General features: G+C 37.9%; 1 protein-coding gene across 5 annotated transcripts in view; it reads right to left on the bottom strand.

Annotated features, from left to right (window-relative positions):
- MYBPC1 (myosin binding protein C1) overlaps positions 1–23745 on the bottom strand; it is a 74984-nt gene that overhangs the window by 14284 nt on the left and 36955 nt on the right. For all 5 annotated transcript variants that reach the window (XR_010430644.1, XM_064654800.1, XM_064654801.1 and 2 more), the window contains 15 exons: positions 23009–23065; positions 19291–19457; positions 17224–17356; positions 15484–15608; positions 14332–14437; positions 13866–14032; positions 12381–12543; positions 11023–11129; positions 9654–9787; positions 8382–8538; positions 7633–7737; positions 6820–7008; positions 5317–5451; positions 531–698; positions 1–44 (listed from right to left, as the gene is read on the bottom strand). The exon at positions 1–44 is cut by the window's left edge and continues 45 nt beyond it. Coding sequence is in view for 4 of the 5 variants with exons in the window: in XM_064654800.1 (XP_064510870.1) it covers positions 1–44; positions 531–698; positions 5317–5451; positions 6820–7008; positions 7633–7737; positions 8382–8538; positions 9654–9787; positions 11023–11129; positions 12381–12543; positions 13866–14032; positions 14332–14437; positions 15484–15608; positions 17224–17356; positions 19291–19457; positions 23009–23065 (1957 nt within the window). In the remaining variant the exon portion in view is untranslated. The remainder of the gene's footprint in view (positions 45–530; positions 699–5316; positions 5452–6819; positions 7009–7632; positions 7738–8381; positions 8539–9653; positions 9788–11022; positions 11130–12380; positions 12544–13865; positions 14033–14331; positions 14438–15483; positions 15609–17223; positions 17357–19290; positions 19458–23008; positions 23066–23745) is intronic.

Genomic DNA, 23745 nt, shown 5'->3' with positions numbered 1-23745 from the left:
ATAAGTTTGTTTTAAGTGTCTTGGTAGACGAATCTTAGGAGGTTCTGGAAAAAAAAAAAGCTTGTGCATTACATTTGTCTTCTAACTGAGGCAGCACTGGTGGGCATCAATATAAAATGGAGACTATGTGGTCTACAATTCCCAGAAGTGACTAATGTGTGAGATATCTTAAATTTCTTGGTCCCACAGTGTTACATTTAGTACACCATCAGGTTTTAGAACACCAAATGCTATGGTGGTAGGAATAGGTGAGAAACTTAGTGCAACTTTAAAAAGGCACCGTCAATTTCAAATTCTGCAGGAAAAAAAAAAGCCCTAAAAAACTGAGATAAAGGCTCAGAAATGAAACAAATAAAAGTAATTATGACATTTTTTTAAAGGTGGTTTCATGATTTCTAGCCATAACACAATGGCTTTGTAAGGCTGTATCATCACTTTCCAACAACAAATAAGTATTAGCCTTAAAAAATCAGGTCTCAGTGTGGAAACAGAGCGTATTTGCGGGTTAAGTGTAGGCAGGAGGATCTTACCTATCACTTCCTTGACTAAAATAGGCTGTGGGTGGTACCTGGGCTCACTTTCACCAGCAGCATTCACAGCTTTTACTCTCACAAGGATTTTTGAGCCAGTGGGCAGGCCATTGATTGTAAACTTCGTTTTGTCTGTCAGCTCCGGGTTAGCCACGATCCATTCATCGGCTAGTTCAGGGAAATGGAGGGAGGAGGACAAATTGAAAGAACAGGAAATTACAAATACACCCACTGCACGGATGAGGAAAATTACAAAACAGTAATAGATACATTAGATTCTAATGAATAATTCTATTTTGTTTTTTCTAATTATGCTGTAAACACAACATAGATTCACTTTCATACATAGGAAGAATGTTTTAAACCTTAAGGGGTTTCTGATGATTATATATTTATATATAATGGTACAAATGTTATTAGAATATGTCTATAATTTAATTGTGGCAGAAAGAAAACTGGTTAGTTTTTTAATTCAGCTGGTGGAAAACAAGGGGGACAAAGAGTATATTTCCAAAAGTGCTCATAATTTCTTTAACAGCTTCCTTGGAGAGAAATGGGGTTTGCAATTAATCTCAGCCGGTACTGAGTAGCCTTGAAAGTAGAACTGAGGAATAAGAGAAACACAGAATATTTACATATTGCAATGAAATACCATCTCTCCTTGTGCCTTTAAAAAAGGAAGGCTGTGTCAGAATTATCCACATAATTACATCATTCTTGGATTTTTAATCCTACTCCTAGGCAGTTGCATGTAAGTCATAGAGTGATCCTAACAGTACAGTCTTTCAGAAGAGCTTCAATTACAAATAACACTTTCTTATCCACTCTGTCGTCCCAACATAGGCTGCTGTAACAGTGCTGGCACCTGGACATTGGAGCCAGGTTTATGAACTAGCAAGTCAGGATCAATACTTTCCATGTCATATGAAGATAGCATTATAAAATAGGTACAGAAGACAAGAGAACTATTATAAACTAGAGAGCCCTGCAGATTCAAAGTATAATGCTATGATATTTTTTCATAACTGCGTGTCTTACTTTTAGGAATAAAGTTCTCCTTCAAGCTGCTTCTTTCAGCTTCTAGCAGGAAAGGATTGCAATCGATGACTGTTTCCCAAGAACCTCCCCCTCCCCTCATACATGTACTACAGAAAATTCTGCAGACTGTTGCCCCTAAAAATCACTCTCAGGAATTTATCTTTGCTTTTATGAAGAGAGTTTTTCTTTTGTTAAAGAAGATTTATATCCTTTGTTGAATACTGTACCTTCCAGGTTAAAAGGTGGCTCCAGCAATTCCTCAGACAGATCTGTCGATATACCTTGTGAGAATCCATCTTTAAAATTAATCAGAGACACCCACTTTCACATAGATGGAGCATTTTGTCAGTGGTTAGCAATTCCTGTTAGTAAGTATGCAAAGATAGATGCTGGGCTTTAAAGATTTAGAGGACCCATATTTAGGGAGACTACAGGGAGAAAAGAGATGGGAAGAAGGCATCTAGATCACAGCATAGTTATATGTGATGCCCACAGGAAAGCTAAAGGATAAAGGAAGAGGAGGAGATAAGTTTGTATATTTTTCTTTGGGCCTGAGCACAGCCCTAGAAATATGAAAATGAAGAGACAAAAGGAACATTTGGAAGAGAGAAATGAAACAAACTGATGATAGGAGAAAGTGTAGGAGAAGAAAACAGATTGTAGAATAGATAAGAAATTCAGAGATAAATTCTGAGTAAGAGAGACAGAAAAAAAAGAGGTCTTGGAAAAATACTTGAGGAAACAGATGAAGAGAACACATTTAGCTAAAGGCAACACAGAATATTAAAGAAGACCAAACCCATGGATGATGACAGATATGACGTAGACCCTAAGGCTTCATTTCCTGGACGAAGCTATCACTGCCCTGGATTTCCTGTAATCTTGGAGTTGGCTATTTTCAGGATAATAAAAATATTATTCTAGTATCTGTGCATGGTCCTGGATGAGTACACTGGTAAAGATCTCAGCCAACAGACACTCTCTGAAGTGCTTATTTAGTAGCTATGAAGACAGATCATGTGCAGGTACAATAGCTCGTTAAAAGCAGATAAACATAGTGTCCTAGGGAACACTAGGGCCAAGCTCCTCAGGCAGCCCTTGAAATGTCCCACAAGAACCAGTCATCAGCATACTTTACTAGTAACTGACTTCTCCAATATCAACAAGATTTGGTCTACTCCGCATCACCATAGCAAAAGGTTCAAGTTGGACGTTGAAAACTGGACCTGGGGAGTTCTATATTCGTGTTATTCACACCTGTGCAATGCTGGATCCAGATACTCATGATGAGACTCCAGTTCAGTAATAAACACAGAGAGCTGTCAAAACTAGTAAGGAAGTCCAAAAGTCCACTGCAGTGATCAAGTTAGGAGCTTGAGACTAAAGGGAAATACCAATTTTTGCAAAGCCAAACCAATGCTCACGATACATTATTCTTTTGAATTATCATGATATAATTTTTGTCTTTCTCTTTTCAGCTTGTGATTTTTCCTAATGATTGCTATGCTAAGGAAGACTCGAAAAAGCCCTCTTTAAAAGTATTTCAGTGACAACAATGAAAGAATGGAGAATGTAAAGACAAATGAGTTTACAAACAGATAACTAAGAGAACAGAATATTAGAATGAATATAGACAGTCATAAAAAGTACCTTGAAATTAAAAAGAGTTATTAAACATTACAGAAGAAATTAGTTTGAGGCAGAACAGGCAGTAAAAAGACTGAGAAAAGGAGACTGAGATATTGCAAGAAAGGAAAAAAGGACTTTATGGAGAGAGAAAAATTTATAATCCAATAACATGACTTAAAATTGGTATTTTCTACTTATCTTGCTTCTTCCTAAACATTTTTATAACATATATACATAATGTCAATTGTGTATATATAGATGTATATGCATATATAGGAGGCATATATAGATATACATAAAACACTCAGAAAACTATGTAAAATACATTGTACCCATTGTATTTTAACTGAGGTGGGTTACAATAAAATGGCAGATGACTGCCATTTTGTTGCATCTTCGTATGTTTTAAGCCTATCTGAAAAAAAAGTAAAAGAATTTGTTCCATTCAACAGGTATAAAATGATCTTCTGTCTAACAGTCCTTTAAAGATAGATTAGGAAGATTCCTCTGACAGACATAGTTAGAATTAATGTATTTATATTTTCATTCTCTCTTGTCACCTTATTTGGATATCACATACTGTAATGTCAAGGGGTTTGTGACAGTAGCATGTTACAAGCACTTATAACTTTTCCCTGCCAGTCTACCAGTGCTAAACAAAGCAGAATATAAAGTATACACTGAAGTCCTCACATTGACACTTCCCTTTGTATTCCCCTACATCTGGCCTGTGAATGGAAACAATATAGGAATACTGCATCTTAATGGAAGACTGCATGCTTACTCGTTCTGAGATGTTCCCGCAGCTCCCTCCCAATACACAAGGAAAACCCTTCCTACCATTCCAGCTGTGTTTGCCTTCAGGTGCTCTTCTTGAGGTCTCTGAGCTTCTTGCAGTCTGTTTCTGCTCCTTAAAGATATTCAGCTAAATACTACAAGATGCTGAGTACTCCTGAGAAAAGCCAGTGGTTCTTCTTCACACTCTCTCCCGCTCGCCTGAGAGAGAGCTGAGCGTACTCTTATCCTGTGGAATCTGACCACTTTTGTGAACTACTGTTTTCCTGGGTTTCTGAATCTGAAACGTGACAGTGTGAATGACGATGTCCTCTACCTCTTGACTCCAGGCTGTGGACTGCATTCATTAAAAGGTTTCATTGAAACAAATGGCTTCATGAAAAAATTATGTAAATCATAACTTGATTTACAGCACAGTTGAGAGCAGCAGCTAGTGGAGCTGAAGATATCTGTGTCCCATTAATCCACAATGTTGCTGCAGTTGATGGTGTTGGCCCACAGAGGCTGGGTATTGCACATACCACTCCAGGCTATTTTATACTTACCCACATGCTGGTGGATTTTACTTTTTGAGAATAAACGTCATTTGATGCCAGTTCAGAAAAAAATCTGCTAGAAAATACTGAGTTTCTGCTGCTTGATCACCAAAGACAATATTTACAATGTATTAATTGTAAAATGTATTTCCCTACTCTCAAATGTTTATGCAATCTCTGGTATCTTTATCTGTCTCCTTCAGTTCTGTATCAACTTTTGTCTTAGGCAGACATAGTTGAAGATCCCATATAAGACTGCACTGAAACATTGGAGAAATTAAATATCTAGACATAAACTTTGCATGTCTACGTGTCTGCATCTCCTACAAGAAACTTAGTGCTGGGGACTTGTGCTTGAAGTAGCCAATTGAGTGATATGTCAATGTAGGGATTACCACACTGAGGACTTCCTGTCCCTAAAACCCACCTGAACATGTTTTGGACCACACTCATTATTTTTTATACATTCATGCATCCATCTGCTCTTTGCTGCCTTGACTGTCACAGCTTCTAAAAGAGGATAGCTATTAACACAGTACTTGGTACACTGCAACAGATTATATGGCTTTTGATTTGGATTTCAGATCAAATATAAGATGTGTTGAACTACAATGAGTGGGATCTGGAACACAAACCAAAAGAAGCCTGAACAAAACCCTGCTGCTTGAGGTTTTCTAACTGATTAGTCTCTGCCTTACAGTGAGAGCACCTGATACCCGTAGAGAGAAAATGGAGGAAGTCTCACCTACTTTCACCATGAGTAACATACCCCAGGCGTTCCCACTTACTTCCTTCAAAGCAGTACTCTACAACATAGCCGTCCAACCCCGCCGCTCCGATCTGGTCGGGCGGCCTCCACTTCATTGTCACCGAGGTGTCAGTCACTCCGTCCACTGCCAGGAGAGTCGGTGGGCTGGTAACAGCTGAAGCAAGCAAGCAGCAGGGAGAAGGCAGAAAACTGTGTTACAATTAAAGGTTTACATTTATGATCTGTATTCCTTTAATTTAGCATCACAGGTGACAGGCTAAATCCTGCCTACCAGGATGATTTCAAATCATCCCTGGCACAGCTTTCTTTCGACTAGGACCGCATGAGGAGAAGCAGCTACCTCATCCCATATCTGCTCACAGCCTAAGCCAGAGATAAATTCCTCCTGCTGAGGAGAGAGAAGGATAAAGAGCTGTGGAAGGTAGAGCAGAGAAGTTTGGAGCAGTGTATTCTACCATAGCAGGTATTTTCTGTCAAGAAGCGAGCATGCTGTAGCAGTAACAGCCACCTTCTTCCCTCTCCTCTTTGTTCTGGGCGTGCTGCTGAGCAAGGTGGGAACCTTTCCTGGCCTACAGAAAAAGACACCACTCTTTTACAGGGACTTGTGGTTGTCACAATACTTTGAAAATCTGCTTCTTTATATGAAGAGGCAACAGAATTAGTCTGTCACTAGGTGAATGACAAGGCCTCCTAGCTGTTACATTAATAAAAAGCAGTAAGATGACATTTAGAATAGTATAAATCAGGATTGTCTGCAAAAGGATATTAAAAATATGTGATTCCTTTCTGGGAAAAAAGTCCCTGCTTAAGCTAATGGGGAATCCATGAGGCACAGAGTGAAATTAGGGACTATTCAAATGTATCTTATCCTGTGATTAGTTGCAAAATTGGGCAAATTTTTTCCCATGGGTTTCTACCTTTATGACCTGTAATTTTTTTAGAAATGGAAATGTATGAATTATTTGTGACTACCTGTACGTTTTAAAATGGCAAGCTACTGTGTAGCAAAGCCTAAATAGTGAAATGTGAAAGAAAGCCTCATTTTCACTCAGTGCAGCCTGCAAATAGTGATCTTTAGACTTCTCATTTTTCCTGACCATTTTTGGCCAAAAGCCAGTGATTGCCTGTGATTCATCATCTTTACCTATTCTTGAAGTTGCTGGTTTGACTGGCAATAGTTTGACTCTATTGATTCAGGATGTGTCTAAGATACACAAAAATGTGGAACTATTAGTTCTGGTCCTTAAAACACATTGACTGCAGTACTGACCATATCAGGCTCACCTATAGTAACACTGGTTTATTTTAGTGCACTGTTCTTCTGTCTATGCATGCTTGTCTCTTGTTTATAAAAGACTGTAGTTCCAGGGATAGACATGTACTTTATGAAGCACCTCATAAAGACAGGTCCTGAGCAACACAAGTGCCACAAAAACTACAGTTATATAATTAAAGGACTATAATAATGTATTAATAATTGTGTTCTAAATGCATACCTGTCTCTGTGCTCTTGATTACTTACCTAAAGGAACAAAGGACTTTGAAGGCATACTTGGTTTGGACATGCCTATTGCATTAACAGCAAATACACGGACCTCGTAAGCAACACCTTCAATCATCTTCTTTGGCTCAAAAGTTGTTTCTTTACACAGTTCAAAATTCAGCCTCATCCACCTGGAGCTTTGTTTCTTTTTCCTCTCAATGAAATATCCTATTGACCAAACAAAATTTTATTATAGTAAGTGATGGCATAAAGGTCAATTGTGAAGGGTCTGGTTTTTTACTTCCCAATGGCATTTTTTTCTGGATACACCTCCATATCCCCTTCTAGCCTTAGAGTGATTTAGGGATAATTGCTAGATTTTGCTAATTGCAAGCTATCTGACAGTCACCTGCTTTGCTTTCATGGCCACATATGAGCATTTTTTGGATTTCACATACAACACTGCTGTGTTTAGTTCAGAGTGAAAAGGGCCTCTGGGCCTTTCCTCTTCGTACAGTGTATTAGAAGATATTCCAATTTACTCAGTAAATTGTTTCTGAAATTCTTTCTAACATTCAAACAGGCTAATAACAGTTCCAAGTTTTGTTTTATAGGAGGTTGTCTTTCAAGTAGGGAGCTTGATAGTGTGGCAACATACAAAATGACAAAACGCAACTCATTAAAAAAACAAATTTCTGATAAAGTCAAAGAGAAGGTAGAACATTCTTGCAACTGGATACTCCCAGTGCAACCCTCCAGGGCCTGAGCTAAACTGTGATCCTATTGCATCCATTATTTGGGGTTTGTTTCTTTTGTCTATATTAGAACATCACCACAAGAAAAAAAAAGTACCTAAGATGGGTGATCCACCGTCATTTGCTGGAGGTTCCCAGGTCATAATACACCAGTCTTCACCCACCTCAGTCACGTTTGGTGCCTGAGGAGGATCAGGGACATCTGTTGTAAACAAAGTAAAAATTATTTTAAAAAATCTTCTTCTTACTGCATAGTTTGAATTAAAAATGTAAAATAAGAAACAAATATGAACAGTTTTTGATGTGCAACAGGAATTCCTAATGAAAAGAGAGAAAAAGAAAGTTTGTGAATCCTGTTTGGTGTTTGGGAATGGATAAGTGCCAAGTTCTTCAGCACGGTCAAGACACTTGAGAGGCACTTGAGGACGTGTGGTAAGACAGAGCCCACAGCCACAGGCAGAATGGAGAGCAAAGAGTGATAAGGGCAGCCTGAGAGAACTACAGAAGTTTGGTCCCTGCAGCATGAAGTGACAGCAGAGTGATAATTAACTCCTACTTAAATCCTTTGCCAAGCTCCTGTATCCTTCAGTAACAGTGAGCCTTAGTACCCTTACATCTCAATTCCTCACCTGACAGTAGAGACAAAGAGGTAAATGGAAGTTTTCTGAGAATCTGTAACAGTTTGGTAGCTAGGGAGGACAGCATCTACAGAAGAGAACCTTCAGATAGGAGAAGAAGAATTTGTCTCCTGTTGGAGTGCATAAAAGTGTGGGTCTTCAAGGAGCATTTATTGACAATGGCTGTGATAAAAGACATGGCTCATATGCACAGTTCCACATGACTTACCAACCACTTTGATGTTGATTAGAGCTGTGTCCTCTCCAGCCTCATTCTTTAAAGTTATTCTAAAAGGACCTGAATCTTCCCTCTCAGCTGTATCAATGACCAGGCAGCTGCTGTCTGGATATGTTTCTGCCCGTATTCTTCCACTGTCTGTGATCCCCTAGGAATCAAGGTAAACAGAGGCAAAAGTCATATTTTCTGTATTTGACAATAAAAGTCAAAAATCAAAATTCAAAAGTAGTACAGTACAGTTCAGAAAAATTCTTAAAGCAATTGTAAGAAAAACCACAGTAAAATTCAGAATTTTAGTCACCTAATGATGACAAAATAACTAAAATAAGTAAAAATAAGTACAATGTGGTAACTGCTGAGTACTCAGTTCAGCCATTGCACCATAAAGGATGAGGCACTAGGCTTACTTGTCCTGTGAGCAAGAACACACTTTTTTAACACTATCTGACATTAATTTGATGGAAAAAGAATAGTGGATTCTTCCAAAAGTCAAATAAAAATTTAATTAATTCACTTTAAAGGTCAGAGTGATTGTAACGGTCAGTAGTTTGTCCTCACAGATTTCAAATGCTGTCACATATTTTGGAGTAGGAGCTCTCTTGGAATAATTCCCTATTTGGACACCACAATTAATTTTCAAATTAATATTTGAAAAATAGTTGTCACAGATTTGACCAGACACATCTGTTGAACATAGTAGCAATAACATGTTCCAGCTTCCACATACCACAATGAAAATTTATATGCTAAAAGTGACTTTTTTTGTATTTACACAGCAAGGGATTGATCTGTGCAAAAGTTTTGCATTAAGACACCAAATGCAAGATGCCAATCGCCCAGTGTACTGTTTCATTTGAGACTTGATACTCCATTAGAATTTTTCATTCATTTTCCAAAACCAGAACATATCATAGCTTCCTGTCAAAACCTGGCAGCCATTCTGGGCAGTATGTATAGAAGAAGTAGCCATTTGGTAGATTTTGTCTAGGTTTTTTCTACATCTCATGTATCCTTCTCCTTCACTATCAATTTATAGAAAACCCATATTTTTTCATTCATTAATTTCAGCCTTTCCTTAAAAAGACTCAAAAATACTAAATAATATTTATCTATTTTATCCTTGACCAAAGAGAGTTTTTAGATAAAGGTCATCTTCCCCTTATTTTCTTCTGATAAAATCAATGTATTCACGAGGCTAAAGGTTATTTTTTGAAGAAAAAGGCTCCTTGTTGAGCTAAAGAAATGTGTATGATGACAATGTACCTTGTCACCTCTACTCCACACGACTTTTGGAGTTGGTTCACCAGTGATAGGGATCTCAAGTCGTAGTTTGCTTCCTGCCACTACTGTAACAGTGTTATTTTCCCCAAGACCATCCAGGTGAAGTTTAGGAGGATCTGAAAAAGGAGAGATCGTCCAAATGTGTCATTCAGCTGCTGCTCTGAGAGTTCAGTGACCTGACACAGGTCTGCAACATAAAGAAACATGCTCTATGTTTCACATTTTCCTGTTTTTTCTAGGCAACTGATTTTTTGTTTGGAAAAAAATTTGTGAAGAAAATCTATTTAAGAAAATAGTTATCTGACGAAAAAGAAATCATGGCACCATAGAGATTTTGGAATAGTAAGACCATATAGAAAAAAAATATTTTCCTGCAGCAGAATTATGTATATTCAGGTAACTTCTGAGAAAGATTTTCTCTAAGTGAATTTCTAAGAGAATTTCCATTGCAGGCTTTTTGCCACATTTTTACCATGCTTCAGACTTCACTGTTCTTACAATTATAAAGTTTTCTTAACCTATATGCTTTCCTGAAAATGAAATTATCACTCTTACTGTACTCCATGGGTATGGAGAACAACTGATGAATGAATATCCTCTTACAAATTTTTTTAACATATTGCAAATATAGCGGTGGGTGTTCCCCTCTAGTACCACTTCCCTTTTCATTCTCCCTAAATCTTACCAATACTTTTTCTAACACAGAAATTGCACTTCTTTCAGCTTCAATTAAAGAACATGTTTTCTAAAACTTTGGTAATTTGTATTGCTCTCCTCTTGACTTCCAAGTTGCTGGTTGCAGTTAGAAGCTGGTGAGGTATTTTTGTGGGAAGAGTCAATGCCTTGTTTTATTTTTGTTTGAAGGACTGGGATCATTAACAAGCCTTCTGTTTTACTGAATGAATGAAAGCTGGCTGGAAACTTTTTTCCATTTAGATAGCATGTAATGTATTCAGTGAATAGATAAATATGTGCTTATTCTACTAATCTTTTACCAAACTAAATCATATTTTGCAGTGTTAGTGAGACAGTTCTTCAAAGACAAAACAATATATTTGAGAAGTGAATAGCAAGATATTTTACACAAACTTTTAATAGTGGTTTAAGTTCAGTAATTCAATGTCAAGAAGCCTTCAGCTTCCCCCAGTGTGTAAACTATGAGCAGGTCCTGAGGACAGGAAAAGAACTCTCCAACCAGCTCACTTGCGCTTTGCCAAAGCAGCAGGTCTGTTTTCTCTGGTAGATGCCTCCTCAGAGGATACTAAGTGATTGCAATCAAGGATATTTCATGCTGCTTTTAATTTCCAAAGTTCAGAGAAAGAGAGGTTATATATAAGTTCAATATACTTACCCACAATATGTACTTTGCATGGAATATTAATATTATAGGCATCTGGTACAAACATGTATTCACCCTCATCATCAACAGCAGAAGCTGGTATAACAAATCTGTGTATTCTGTAAAAAAATTGAAAGAGAAATCAATGTAAATTATTTCTGAAGACTGCTCGAAGCTGTAAGGAAAAATCTCTGAAAAGTTTAGGAGATCTGTGCAAGTGTTCCAAATTATCGACTAAAAATCCTTTTATGGTCACTTAGAGGTGTTTTAGCTGATTAAATACTGGGTGACTTGTACAAAATGTTATTGTACAATATTGTACAACCACCAAATAATGTAACCAATTCTAATATTGTTTGTTTGAACAGAGAACTAGAAAAATATAGGAGTGTAATACCTTTGACACAGCGATTCTGTGCTGCTGCCACTAGATTGTAGTTTGGTCGTTCAAGAAGAAATCTGTAGGTGATCCCATTGTGGGAATAGTCTGACTTCTGTTGAACTATTTTTTGACAAATCTGCTATTTGTTTGCCAGAATAAAAAATGAGTGAACAAATCATATGCTGCTCTTGCTGTCTAACTGTGTCTTCCAGCTGATGATATTTTTGGTCTCCTGTGACCTGCTGTGGCTTAGCTTTGTTCAAGGTAGGACTCCACTCCTTGTCCTCCCTGCTCCCCTTTCCTTCACCTCACACTATGGGCCTGCGTGACTTGTGGGGAGCTCCTTCACCTAATGTCAATCCAAGAGGCCATTGCACAGCTGGCACTTGACACTTACTGCTACTTAGGGATTGTTAGGGAGTTGATGCAAACATTTCAAAGCTGGTTTAGGAGTGCCTTCACAAGAGCAGTTCCCAGCTGTATGAATGGTGAAGGGTGTGCAGTTAAAGGCAGGACCTACTTTGGGGGTTTTGAGGGTTGTTTGTTGTTTGTGATTTCTTACTTCACATGAAAAAGGACAACTTATAAAAGCAAAGAAACTTGACATTTCCATAAACTTTAAATGGGCAGAGTTACATGGTCCGAGGAGCTATGAGAAAAAGAGTCATTTAAAAGCTATGTATTCTTAATAGTGTCTAACAATTATTTTACTTTGCTACTTAAGATCCCATGCTAACAGCAACAGCAATGTCAAGAAAAATTAATAGCTTGAACTTAGATGGATCAAGGACTTGATTATTTTCCTCCATGGCCAGAATACCCAAGATTAAAAGAAAGGAGACACGGCTTTTAAGATGATAAAAATATATGTTTTGAGGGACAGAGGTTAGCTTGATTAGCAAATAATTTTCAGTGAAGTAACCCATATATTGGCTCATCTCTACAGTGTCATTGCATCAAAAGCCAAATCAATACCTAACAGGCTTACCTTCCTTTGTGATAAAGCTTTACACGGTCACTAGCTTCAATCAGCTGTCCATTTTTGTACCATTTCCCTTCCACGTTCTCAGATATCTCACACTTCAGGTGGATTTCCTGTCCAAGCCTCACAGTCTGATCTTCTAGTGCAAGTGATATCTTCAGCGGTCTCACTTAGGAAAACAGAAGCAGAGATATTAATGGTGATAACAAACAGCAGCTCCTGATTCTGTCACAGAGCTTATGCTAACCAGCACAACAGACTTCAAAACAGAAAAATGCCTCCAATAATAAAGTTCTCAAGTTGAAATACCGATAATATGAACATGTAAGCACCATAAATTAACTCTCTTCATGTAGTCTGATGTCTTAGAAAAAATGATCCAAAATACCCTGAATGGGGAAACTCTGTGGATGTCGCCAGTAGAAGAACTAAGCCCAGGAGCATAATTTGCATGCTGTCCCCTCTCTGATGTTTGGGTGATGGAGGAAGGGTGTTTCTATCCCCCAGACCCATAAGAAACTTTCAAGAAGTGAATGACCCGGGTCCCCAGATCTATGCACTAGAAGGAATTACAGCCCACCTTTCCTATGATCGAACTGCAATCAAGGCTGTGGCAAAGGCTGACTGGCCAGTAAGCTTAACTTCATACACTACTTGTTCTCATGTTTGCTGAAGTGCCTTAACTCACCCTATGAATGGCCACAGATATTACTGGCTTTTGTAAAACTTGAGTTTGAGAACTGGTACCCTAGCACACTTCCACTTTCTGGAAGATTAGATGCTGCAGAGCAGAGTCCAGGCTGAACATCTAATCTGTATGCAATAAATATCCCTGGCTAGAAAAAGACCCATGGGAAAGGCAGTGTTTTGTAGAAAGACAGCTGGAAATTCCTCAGAAGAAGTTGCAAGAAAGGAAAGGTGATGGAGCTCAGTAGCCATGGAGGATAATTTCCAGCTTGATAATAAAATAGCATGAATTTGTTAGGATGCCAATTTGTACAAAGTAGTCAAAAGCAGCATGATTATTAAAAAAAAAAGTGTACATTTATGCATAATGTATGATAACTTTAGAGGACAGATAGATACATTTTGTTAAAAAACACAGATATTCTAAAGAGATATTGCACAAAGCTGAGGAGGCTACACAGTCATGTGTTTGTGCCTAGGTTTGGCTTTCCTGTGAAAACCTGAAAGGATTCAGGAAAAGAAGATACTTTCCTTGCAAATTTCACTTTGTTGACCTATTGTATCTTTGGATGGATTGCTTTGTTTTCCACCTTAATGGAGTGATAGTAAGCAGAACTAGTTCATTGCCTGCTACTGCAAACAGTGTTTAAAGGGAAGTCACTGTTCTGGAAATTTGCAGCAAAGAAATTGGTGTGAAGGTTAAGTCTCTCTTTAAACCCCCAGGGAGAGGCAAGCAAAATATTTATTTCTGTATGCCAGCAAACTGTGATATATGAATTCAAGAGCAAGATGGATGATACTCACAGTCAACTGCAAGCTTGGCTTCTGATTGCCCTCCAGTTGTCATAACTGAGTAAGTTGCAGTGTCATTTTTTGCAGCTTCCTCTATGATCAAAGTGTGTTTTTTACCCTCAACCTTGATTCGATACCGAGATTTAGGATCATTGGTAAGTTCTACACCATTCCTAAACCTATGGAAAAACAAAGAATAATTAATTTTCCAATAGAAGTCCTGTACAAATAAGACTTCCATAGACTGAAACTGCCAGAGAAGACTTTACAAGACTCTAAGGCACTAGAAAAGAGTAAACAAATGCATCCATGAATGTATAAGGATATTTTTACCATTGCTACATTTTTGAATAATGTTTTATTGAGATTTTCTTGACAATTTTCAGGTTTACTGGTATAGAAAAAGCTGCCCACATTTTTGCCCACAATTAAAATTTTCTGTGTTTTATTCTCAAGGAAAAAACTACGTGTAGCTTACCATTTCACATTTGCATCATCCTCAGATACTTCACAGCTCAGTTCTACTCGTTCACCAACATAGGTATTGGTATCCTCCAAGCCTTTGGTCACCAAAATTGGAGGATCTTTGGAAAGATTAAGTTACAGATTTATGATTTGAGAGAGGTTTCCTAAATCATGCGGTAGAAGGTGATACTACTTTAAAATTTTAATAAGGGTATCAAGGCAGCTCTTTCTGTCTTAAATCAGAAAAGTGGTTGCTCATAAAGATGATAGTGGGAAATGTGCTAAATAAAAAAAACAATGTTTGTTCATATTAATACCTGCCTTGCATCCCTTTTTGTTAACAGTTTGTCCAGGCAGCTTGACATGAGAAGCTGACATTCCCCTCTTGCCTCCCACAGATCCCTCTCATAAAACTGGGTTTTTATTAGGTCCTATAGCTCATTTTGCACAATAAGATGACCTGATGGGATATCATGGTGACATTATTGGCTTAATCCATTCCTGATGTCATAACTCAAGTTTATTTAATAGCGAGAGACTGTACAACAGTTATCCTATGCTGCTTATAGGTGCAATGGACTCCATTATTTTAAAAAAAAATTTGAAATATTTTATGATTTTCTTTTCTCTCACTGAATTTTTCTGTTTGTTTTGTTGTACACATGTGAGTAATCAGCACCATGGGAGCAAAGAGAGTGAAGATATGGCCACCCATTCATAATTTTTGATAGAGTCTTCCCTTAAATTAGTGCAGGCAGAATGAAAACTAACTGCTAGAAAGCCTGATCTGAGAGTACTTCAAACAGACTAGTTGGACTAATAGTATCAAAGTCCTCAGGTACCTAAGTGTGGTGTTAGGGAAATGTTATGACGCACAAGTCTCCAAAATGGCTTAAAACTCATAAGAACTCCACAAGCCCCACTAGATCCCAATGCACAGTATAAAATCAACCATATCCCTATTTCAGGGTTTTCACTAATTTACTGAACAAGGGATGAGTAAAACAAAATGTCCAGGGATCACAAAATTACAGAATAATCCTAAGGGCTGCTAATACAAATACAAAAATATACTGAACCAGATCCTCCCTGTTAATTTCTGTTGCAGCCAAGAGAGCCACATCAATTTACGGCACGTGAAAGAGCATCAGGCTGACATAGTTACCTCTCACAAACAGTTCTGTGGAGCATTTCTCATCACCAGCTGTTACGTAATAGCGAGCATCGTCTGTCATCGAACAGTTGTTGATGAATAAAATTCGCTGGTTGCCTTTGTGCTCAAAAATGTATCTGTTTGAATGGGAATGCAGCAAAGATATGTTAGCAAAACTGCTGGGCCCCTTTTGTTCTATGTAGAAAGTCCTTCAGGGATTATCAGAGGCAAAAATTCTGGGGTTTGCACAGTACTGGAAAAATTGTCCTTGGAAGCAATTTCCAAGTTTTAACAGTGCTGTCATAGACTTCTAGCAAAAAGAGCTATGGTGTAGAGTGACAGTGAGCTCCTTCTGGCTTGTTCCAAAATTCCAAACTTGGGTGATATGAAAAAAACATAAATAAAAAAAAAAAAGAGCAGGCACGGAATGATGGCAAATAAAATGGAGTCTGAAACTCTAGATGAGTAAAGCTGAAAATAACTAGTAAGGGGACACCATCACTCATTCCAACATTTTTGTGAAGTATAATAATAGCCAAAGTTAAGAAGTTAATATTGTTGGTAGGCCAGATGGCACAAGATATCAGTAATGGGATATGGGGTTTTGGTAATGGAGCCTTTCACCTTTATGTCACTGGTTTAGATCTGCTCCAGGTTTGTAATGACCAAAGCTCATTAGCGTCTGACAGCTGCTTCAGCAGCCTGGTAGAAATGCATTGGAGCACTCAACCCCCTTCTCATACCTTCTGCTGGAGAGGTATCCATAGAGCTGCCTGAAAAACGGTTCTGAACTGTTCATGGCAGATAAAGGGGCTAAGGAAACAGTACCCTCTTTATTATCCACTTTTTTTTGCCAATTATGAAGATTAATCAAAATCCTTCATTGACTTTTGCATCAAGAGAATGAAGGAAATCTGCGCTTTCTCTGAAAGAGGGCTGTTGTTATTTACTATTTTTTTTTTCACGGGGCCAGAGGAAAAAGTTACTAGGATTCTGTGTTGCTGAGAAATGTTTGAGGAGCATTACATTGTTATGCACATCATCATTCTGAGCTGTGTCTGACTGTGGAATGGGGTTTTCTGTACCAGTTGTAAGAGCTGGTTGTGCCCACAGGAGGGACTGTGCTCAACTTCCAACCATTGCTCTACAGGTACTCAAATGTCTGCACCTGAAAGACCACTTCTTCTAGGTAAGGTCAGAAAGTAAACCAATTGAGGTGATTACAGATGAAGAATCTTGGGTACATTAGACCTGTTGCACATGACTGATAGAGAACATTGGTGACTTCTTTATGTTAAAGTTAACTGGATAGTAGAAAATGAGACAAATCTCACACCCTTTTTGCCAGGTATTTTATGAGCAAGGTGGGTAATTATGTGATGTCAAACATCTCTCCTCTCAGCACACAATTACTGCAGAAAGATTATGTCCACCTTTGGACATAGGACCGAGGACAAGCAATTTATTTACTCACAGTTCTTCCTGCTTTTTTAAAAACTACTGAGTAGGAAATGGCACCATGATTTGTTGAGGATCTCTTGAGACAAAGGAGTCAATCTGCATTACGTTTTGCCTACAGTGGACTTTGCTGGGTCATGAACAATATAGCATCATTTGCATAGTCTTCACATCTAATGAAATTCAGGAATAAAATTGGTGCAAGCTGAGTGAAGAGAGAGATCTAAGCAACACTCTTGTCAAGGAAGTACACATATATCCATTTTATTGCTTACATATGATAAAATCACTTACTTTGCGCTTGGTCGTATTTCTTGGCCATTTTTATACCACTTGAGTTCCACTGTTGGGTCTGCAAGCTCCACCATGAATCTTACTTTACCTCCTTTGTCCACCTGATATGCAGGATCGAGACCTTTGGCAAAAGCTGTTATGGAAATCAAGTGTTATTATAAATGAGATCAGAAAAATAAGAATGAATGCTGAAATGACATTGCATAAATCTCATCAAAGCTGTGAGAATACATGCACACAATGTTATGCCTCACTCTATATTCTTACACTAGTCTACTTAGCATCAGATTATTTTCCAGAAACACTAGAATAAGTACAAAGCTATGCAGATCTGATTATCCTGACCAAGTTCAGGCTAGTAGCTCTTCATGACTTTGCAGTGTGACTGTATTCTGAATAGGATGGGGTAGATGTAGCTTTTACAGCTTGCTGTAGGCCAAGTTGTTGTGGCCAAGGTAAGGCCATATGCAACTCAAATATTTCAAAACACTTTAGAATCAACATTTTGACATTGCCAGACACAAAAGTCAGGCCCAGAGAGCAGATATCTGTGGGCCCAAAATAAATAACTAAATGGTACTACAAACAAATTGCCCACAGCTAAGTAACCAGTTTCTGCTAAGGTTTATATCATGCGTATGTTTGATTACAGGAGACAGAATGTATCAAACACAACAGGAGTAGAGTTATTAAATATGAAAAGGATTTTTTATGTATCTTGTTGCAGTATAAAAGTTTCCAATTTATAATAAAGGTGGCATGAGGGGAAAAATGCCCTGCTCTCCTCCTGTCACTACTATAGGCATTTTCCCCAACATTTGGAGCCCTTCCTGTAGGGAAAACCCTGTCCACTGAAAAAAAAGTCCTGTTTTAGCTGACAGCTCCATCCTACTCCAAAGGGAATGAGGGAGAGGGGCCAGACAGACTGGTCACAGGTGCTGAGAGATGCCTCTTTTCCAGGAAAACATCCAGGCATTTTTAAGTGATGCACCTGGGTAGGGAGAAGCTCTTCCTCCCAGCCACACAATTCCTGTTCCAGCCTCCAGACCCACCAGACCCTCCCCTCTGCTCCAGACTCCTGGGGGAAGATGAGGTGTTTCCTTGGGCTTCAGCTGCATAGAGAGCTTTTTTGGATACAAAAACTGCCCCAGTGGCTCAGCCAAAGCCCACTGACTCAATTCCTCTCTCCCTCAATGGGGCCTGAATAAAATATACCAGCAAATGAAAAATACAAATAAAAACTAATGTGTAGTAGCATAATACATGTAATGGATGTAATGTGAGGTAATGGATAAGAAGAGAGTGTATATCAGGAAGCTGAATTACAGTTGGATTTGTGGAGGACTTCACCTACTCACAAGGGACTCCTCCAGGAATCCAGTGAAACAGCAAATGTACATATTGCATCCAGTTCTGAAATGCTGTCCAGGAACAAGCAGAAGCCACAACAACATAATGGACAGTGTGTAGTATTTATATGTGTGTGTAGATGTATTATGTGAAATATACATATATTTTATACACACACATATATATACATACATAGAAACGCATATTTATATTTATGCATATAATTACACCACTCATACTATTCAATAGGGTAGGTGGAGAAAGACAGGCCTGAATATCCCCACCCAGTGCAGAGTGCAGGGGTTTTAGTACAGCTGGGATTTCCAAGGAATGTAGATTAAGTGCAAAATGAAACTATGAAGAGCAAACAACATGTTTGCAGTGACCTCTGTTTGGAGCAGAAGATACTGATGATAGCACAAGGTCTAATTTCCATATTGTTTGATCAGATGACACCTTTCCACACAACTGAGGGACATTGCTCCAGATGGAACTAATGTTTGCCTGAGAGGGAAGGGTGCTTTTGGTAAGCACTGAATGTGACAAGGTGCTTATACTATCCACAGTGGAACAAAGCGACTGGTTAACTCCCTGCAGTAATGAGGCTTGAGTTGTAGTGTGCAAGTTCCCTTGTGTGGAAATGAGGCATATTTGGGTTTTTAAGGTAAATGGTCATGTTTGACTAATGAGCATAAGAATATTCTCCCATATCCATACCTGCACTCTTCTTCACCTCCCTGCGCATCCGCTTGAGGCGCTTTAACATTCCTCTCAGGTCAGTGATACCGTACTGAAAAGCAATCTTCTCATATTCGCTGGGATTCGCGTTCTTCAGGAGATCCCACACGTCTACCTCAGGTTCTTCCTCTTGTTGTTTAACCTCCCTAACATCAGCAAAATAAAATTACGGGTGAAGAGTTAGTGGTTATCACACCATAAAAATAGGTGAAGCTGAGTCTATGGTGAGGCTAGAAATGTTTTGACTAAAATTTGAAGGCTGTCATCTTATTTTTTTATTTCACTCAGAATGAGTAGAATAGCTCAGAATGACGTTCACACCTGACTTTACACTTCTTCGAGTGAGAATTTAGATACAAGTTTTAATTTGGCCTTTTCTGATACAATCAGTTATGAGGATTTTTATATTGCTTCGTTGCTTCAAAAATATATATAGTTTGAAAAATGTAGTACTGTAATAGCATACAGGCTAATCCCACTTAAATCAGTTTTATCTTCTGTAACTTGAGTAACTTGAGTTACAATTTATGATGGCACCTCTGAGAGCTGAGTCTAATCTGTACATGTCATAATTATGTAAAAATGCTTTTAACCCTGAGTCCCTGTAACTGCTACTTTGAGTTACCAATGAAAGGACATTGAAATACAGGGGAATCTGTGTCTGTTTATAGTTATACCAGTGCTTCTCAGCATTACTTGAAGTTGTCATATGAATAGGAAATGGACATTTCCACACCAGCTTGAACTTGAAGGATGGATCTGCATCTCAGTCTTAAGAGCAGGAAAAGTTTTCAGAGGCCTGTGTGAGGCATCACCTTTAGAAGTTTCAATACTGTGTTTACTATCTGCAACTCCAGGCTAAGATAAGCAATAAAGAGAAGTACGATTATTTTCACAATGGCAACTATTAAATGAGAGAACAGTGATGATAATTTTTCAGACTTAAAGTTTAGCTCAAAAAAGTTAACTGCTAGAACAATCCAGGAATTAGAGCAGAAATCTGTATTTTTCTTCCTGTAAATTCACTAGGATCAGACCAGTATCATTCTGATTTGATCTAGCTGGTCTAACAAAATCAGTACTTTGGAGAACAGAGTGAGAAAATAAACTTTTGAGAAATAAAAAAAGACTGAGCTTTGCTGTGAGACACTTAGAGTTGAGCTCTATTGAGTATGACAGAGGATTTTCTTTGACATATACAGGAATAGCACTAGGGATCCCTGAGAATCCCTATGTTGGATGAGGAACTATGGAAAACCACTTTGCTGTTTAGTCCATGAGGTTTTTTAATTTTCGTAATACGTCAGAGTTATTTTAAAAAGGAAGAAAGCTTCTCCCCGAGCAGTCTTTGAAATATTTTCATTGCTATCTTAGAATTATGGTTACACAACCTCAGGTATATAATTTTGTATTTTGTTCCTGTCACTTTTATCTGCTTTTATCTCATGCTTTCTGGAGGGTGACTATGTACAGTGAACACTGGCATTTCAGTGAGATTCCTTCTGCATGGCAGCAAGTTGAGATCAGTTTGCAAACATATATAAAAGCTGACACACCCCATGGGGTGCATTCTCCTCTCCCAGGGCTGGCCACAAGCCATGCAATGCCTGTCCGTGCTAAGGAGAGGTGATCTCTGTGGGAATCGAGATAATGTACCCCTTTGAATCAGGCAGTGGTTGAGAATGAGGATCAGTTAGAGAATCCTGATTTTCAACCAGCTTGAAACGATGATTCCAGGTTCATTTTCCTCTTGCATTACTGGAGAACAAATTTTGACACTTTGTTCTTAGACTTCAGTAGTTCCTGCTGAGGGTAGGGGGAAAACAGTGCTTGGTATTTTCTAAGCAGACTGACCTCACAAGATCACTTTCAGATCTTTATCCTAAAAATGTGCATTTTGTTGAAAGATGTCCTTTTTTTTAAAAAAAAAAAAAAAAAGGGACCCAAATGTTTGGGCGTTTTTGAGATCTTGTGCCTTTTGGAATGTTATGCCATTACTGATGCATTGCACTGATTAAGCATAACCAGTCATGGAGTGGCTTACTGAGATAAGAACTGGGTTTTCTGCCTGCCAACCAGCATGAAATTAGAAAATAGTATATAAATTCTATGCATTTAGGTTTTTTTTAAAAAAAAAAAAAACATGTTTCAAGTAGTATGCACCAAAGGTGAAAAGTTCTAGGTCCTTCCTTGGTTATACAACCCAGGGATGCACCTTGGTACAAAAGAGAAGGAATGCACCTCCGACATTGCCTGTTGAAAAAATTGGAATGAAAACATCTATTTGTCTTCATAATAGTGGATGTTAATATCCACACACAGATATTAATATCCACAATGTGGCTTAATTAACAATTTCATTCAATTAAGCTCAGAAATGTGAGTTCCATTTCAGTGCCTGAAACAAGGAGGTGATGAACCAATTTGACTGATGTCAAATAATGGTGTTTAAAAACTAAACATTTGCTTTATCCATTAACCACACAATAAGTATACTATGTTTATATGGCTATACAGTATTTATCTTACAAAACATACGAGTTACTTGTTAGCGAAGTGATAATGCCCCTTAAATCTCATTTCTCTTTCCACAAAAACACCAAGACCTCTTACATGCAACTCTCATGTCGCTAATACATCACCCCACAGGCAGTCATGAGAACTGGCATGGTAAGTTGTATTAGTATATAAAAAGTCAAACTGAAGATCCTAGTTAGGGATGAGAAGATTAAAAAACCAAAGACCTGGTGGATTGGAATTGGCTCAGGTAATTCTTTCCCTGTCCACTTTTACCTTCAGCTTTTCCTGTTTGCTTTAGTTGCTTAAATGCTATCCTCACCCTCAAAGCCAATGAGCCTGCTGTGAACTTCTAATGTAATTAATACTGCATATGGGGTTTTCCTCTTTCAGAGTAAGTGGTAGATGAGATAGAGGATTTAGTTCCTTTTCCAGTCCTCTGTGGTTAGTTGCCATTGTTTTACATGGCATATAGGATTTCTGTGATAAATTTTGAAAAATTACGAACTATTTTGTCTTAACCTGGTAAAACTCTAAAGTGGGTTTAAGATCTGAAATAGCTAGAGATACAACTATCATAACACCAGATTTTCGAAGCAAACCAGAGAAACAAGTGCCCAATTTTTTCTCCATCAAAGCATTTAAGTTGAATAAAACATGATTGAGCATTTGTGTGCACATATTGAAACTAAAAGCTACAAAGAAGTAATACCAATGCTTATGGCTTGGAAACATGATATATGATTTTTAATATCAGGATACTTATAAAATCAAATTAAGATGTACCCAAAGAGGTAAATTTAACCCTTGCAGTTTTTTATTTTTGCACCAGACTCAATTTTCTGAACTGCTCATCCCTGTGTAGGAAATTTCCCCTCCCTCCACCTTCCATGCAAGCACAAAAGAAATAGCAAGTGAATTAAATGTTATTTGCCTCTTTAGGTTGTGGCTCACTTTTTTTTCCCAGTGCACTTAAATCTGAGGTTTCTTTTCTGCACACTTAAAGGTAAAATTAACTGAATATTTGCATATTATAATATGAAAATAATAGTTAGAAACATTAAAAAAATGAAAGGTCAGAAAATTCTTAAGAAGTTATTAATGCTACACCTGACTCTTTCTGTGTGCGAACCTAATGGTTTGCAATCCACACCTGCTCACTGCATCACTTGGTTCTCACCTACGTTTCAGGAGACCACTAAAGTCAAGTTCTCCTGCATCCTCTTGTCCTTCACCGCTGTTATTAATAGAAAAAAGATCAAATCTTTGTTTAATACAGGAAGACTTAGACAACACACATTGGAAACGATCTACAGATCTTATATACTCAACACTGTCCGGACACACAAAGAATTGTATAAAATCAACACAAACATGTATCCTTTTTCACATCAATTATGTTTCCGTAGGCGCTTGTGAAAAATAACACAGAGGTTTGTATTGTTTCTTATTATATTTTGATGGCAAATTTTTGTAACTGAATACATAAATTTGCCAAGGTTTGTGTTAGATTTCAGTAACACAAACAAATGTGAGCTAGTCAACACAACCAGCTTTGTTTTTCATATCTGTAGTGAATGTGTATAAAAACAAAGGGCTTGTGCTGATCTTTTGCTATGAATAGAAAACAAAGATTTGCATTGCTTGTTGGTGCTTTTAACAATGCATAGCTGTGTCAAATACTGATTGAAGAGCACATTACTCTTTACGGCACTATATTTAGATTTAACCTTTCTCTAAATGAAGGGAGGAATCAGTGACAAAAAAGAAGAAACAGTCCATTGTACATTTTTACAGATAGAATCACAGTTCTATGAAGGTGCATTTCTTTCTAAAATGTGACCTTAAGCAGGATTGCCTTATCATTTGCCCTTAATATTTGTGAAAGGGCAAAATACTGCAAATCTTAACTGAAAT

Source organism: Pseudopipra pipra, chromosome 5 (assembly GCF_036250125.1).
Source record: "Pseudopipra pipra isolate bDixPip1 chromosome 5, bDixPip1.hap1, whole genome shotgun sequence".
NCBI lineage: Eukaryota > Metazoa > Chordata > Aves > Passeriformes > Pipridae > Pseudopipra > Pseudopipra pipra.
This window is presented reverse-complemented; position numbering and strand designations above follow the sequence as displayed.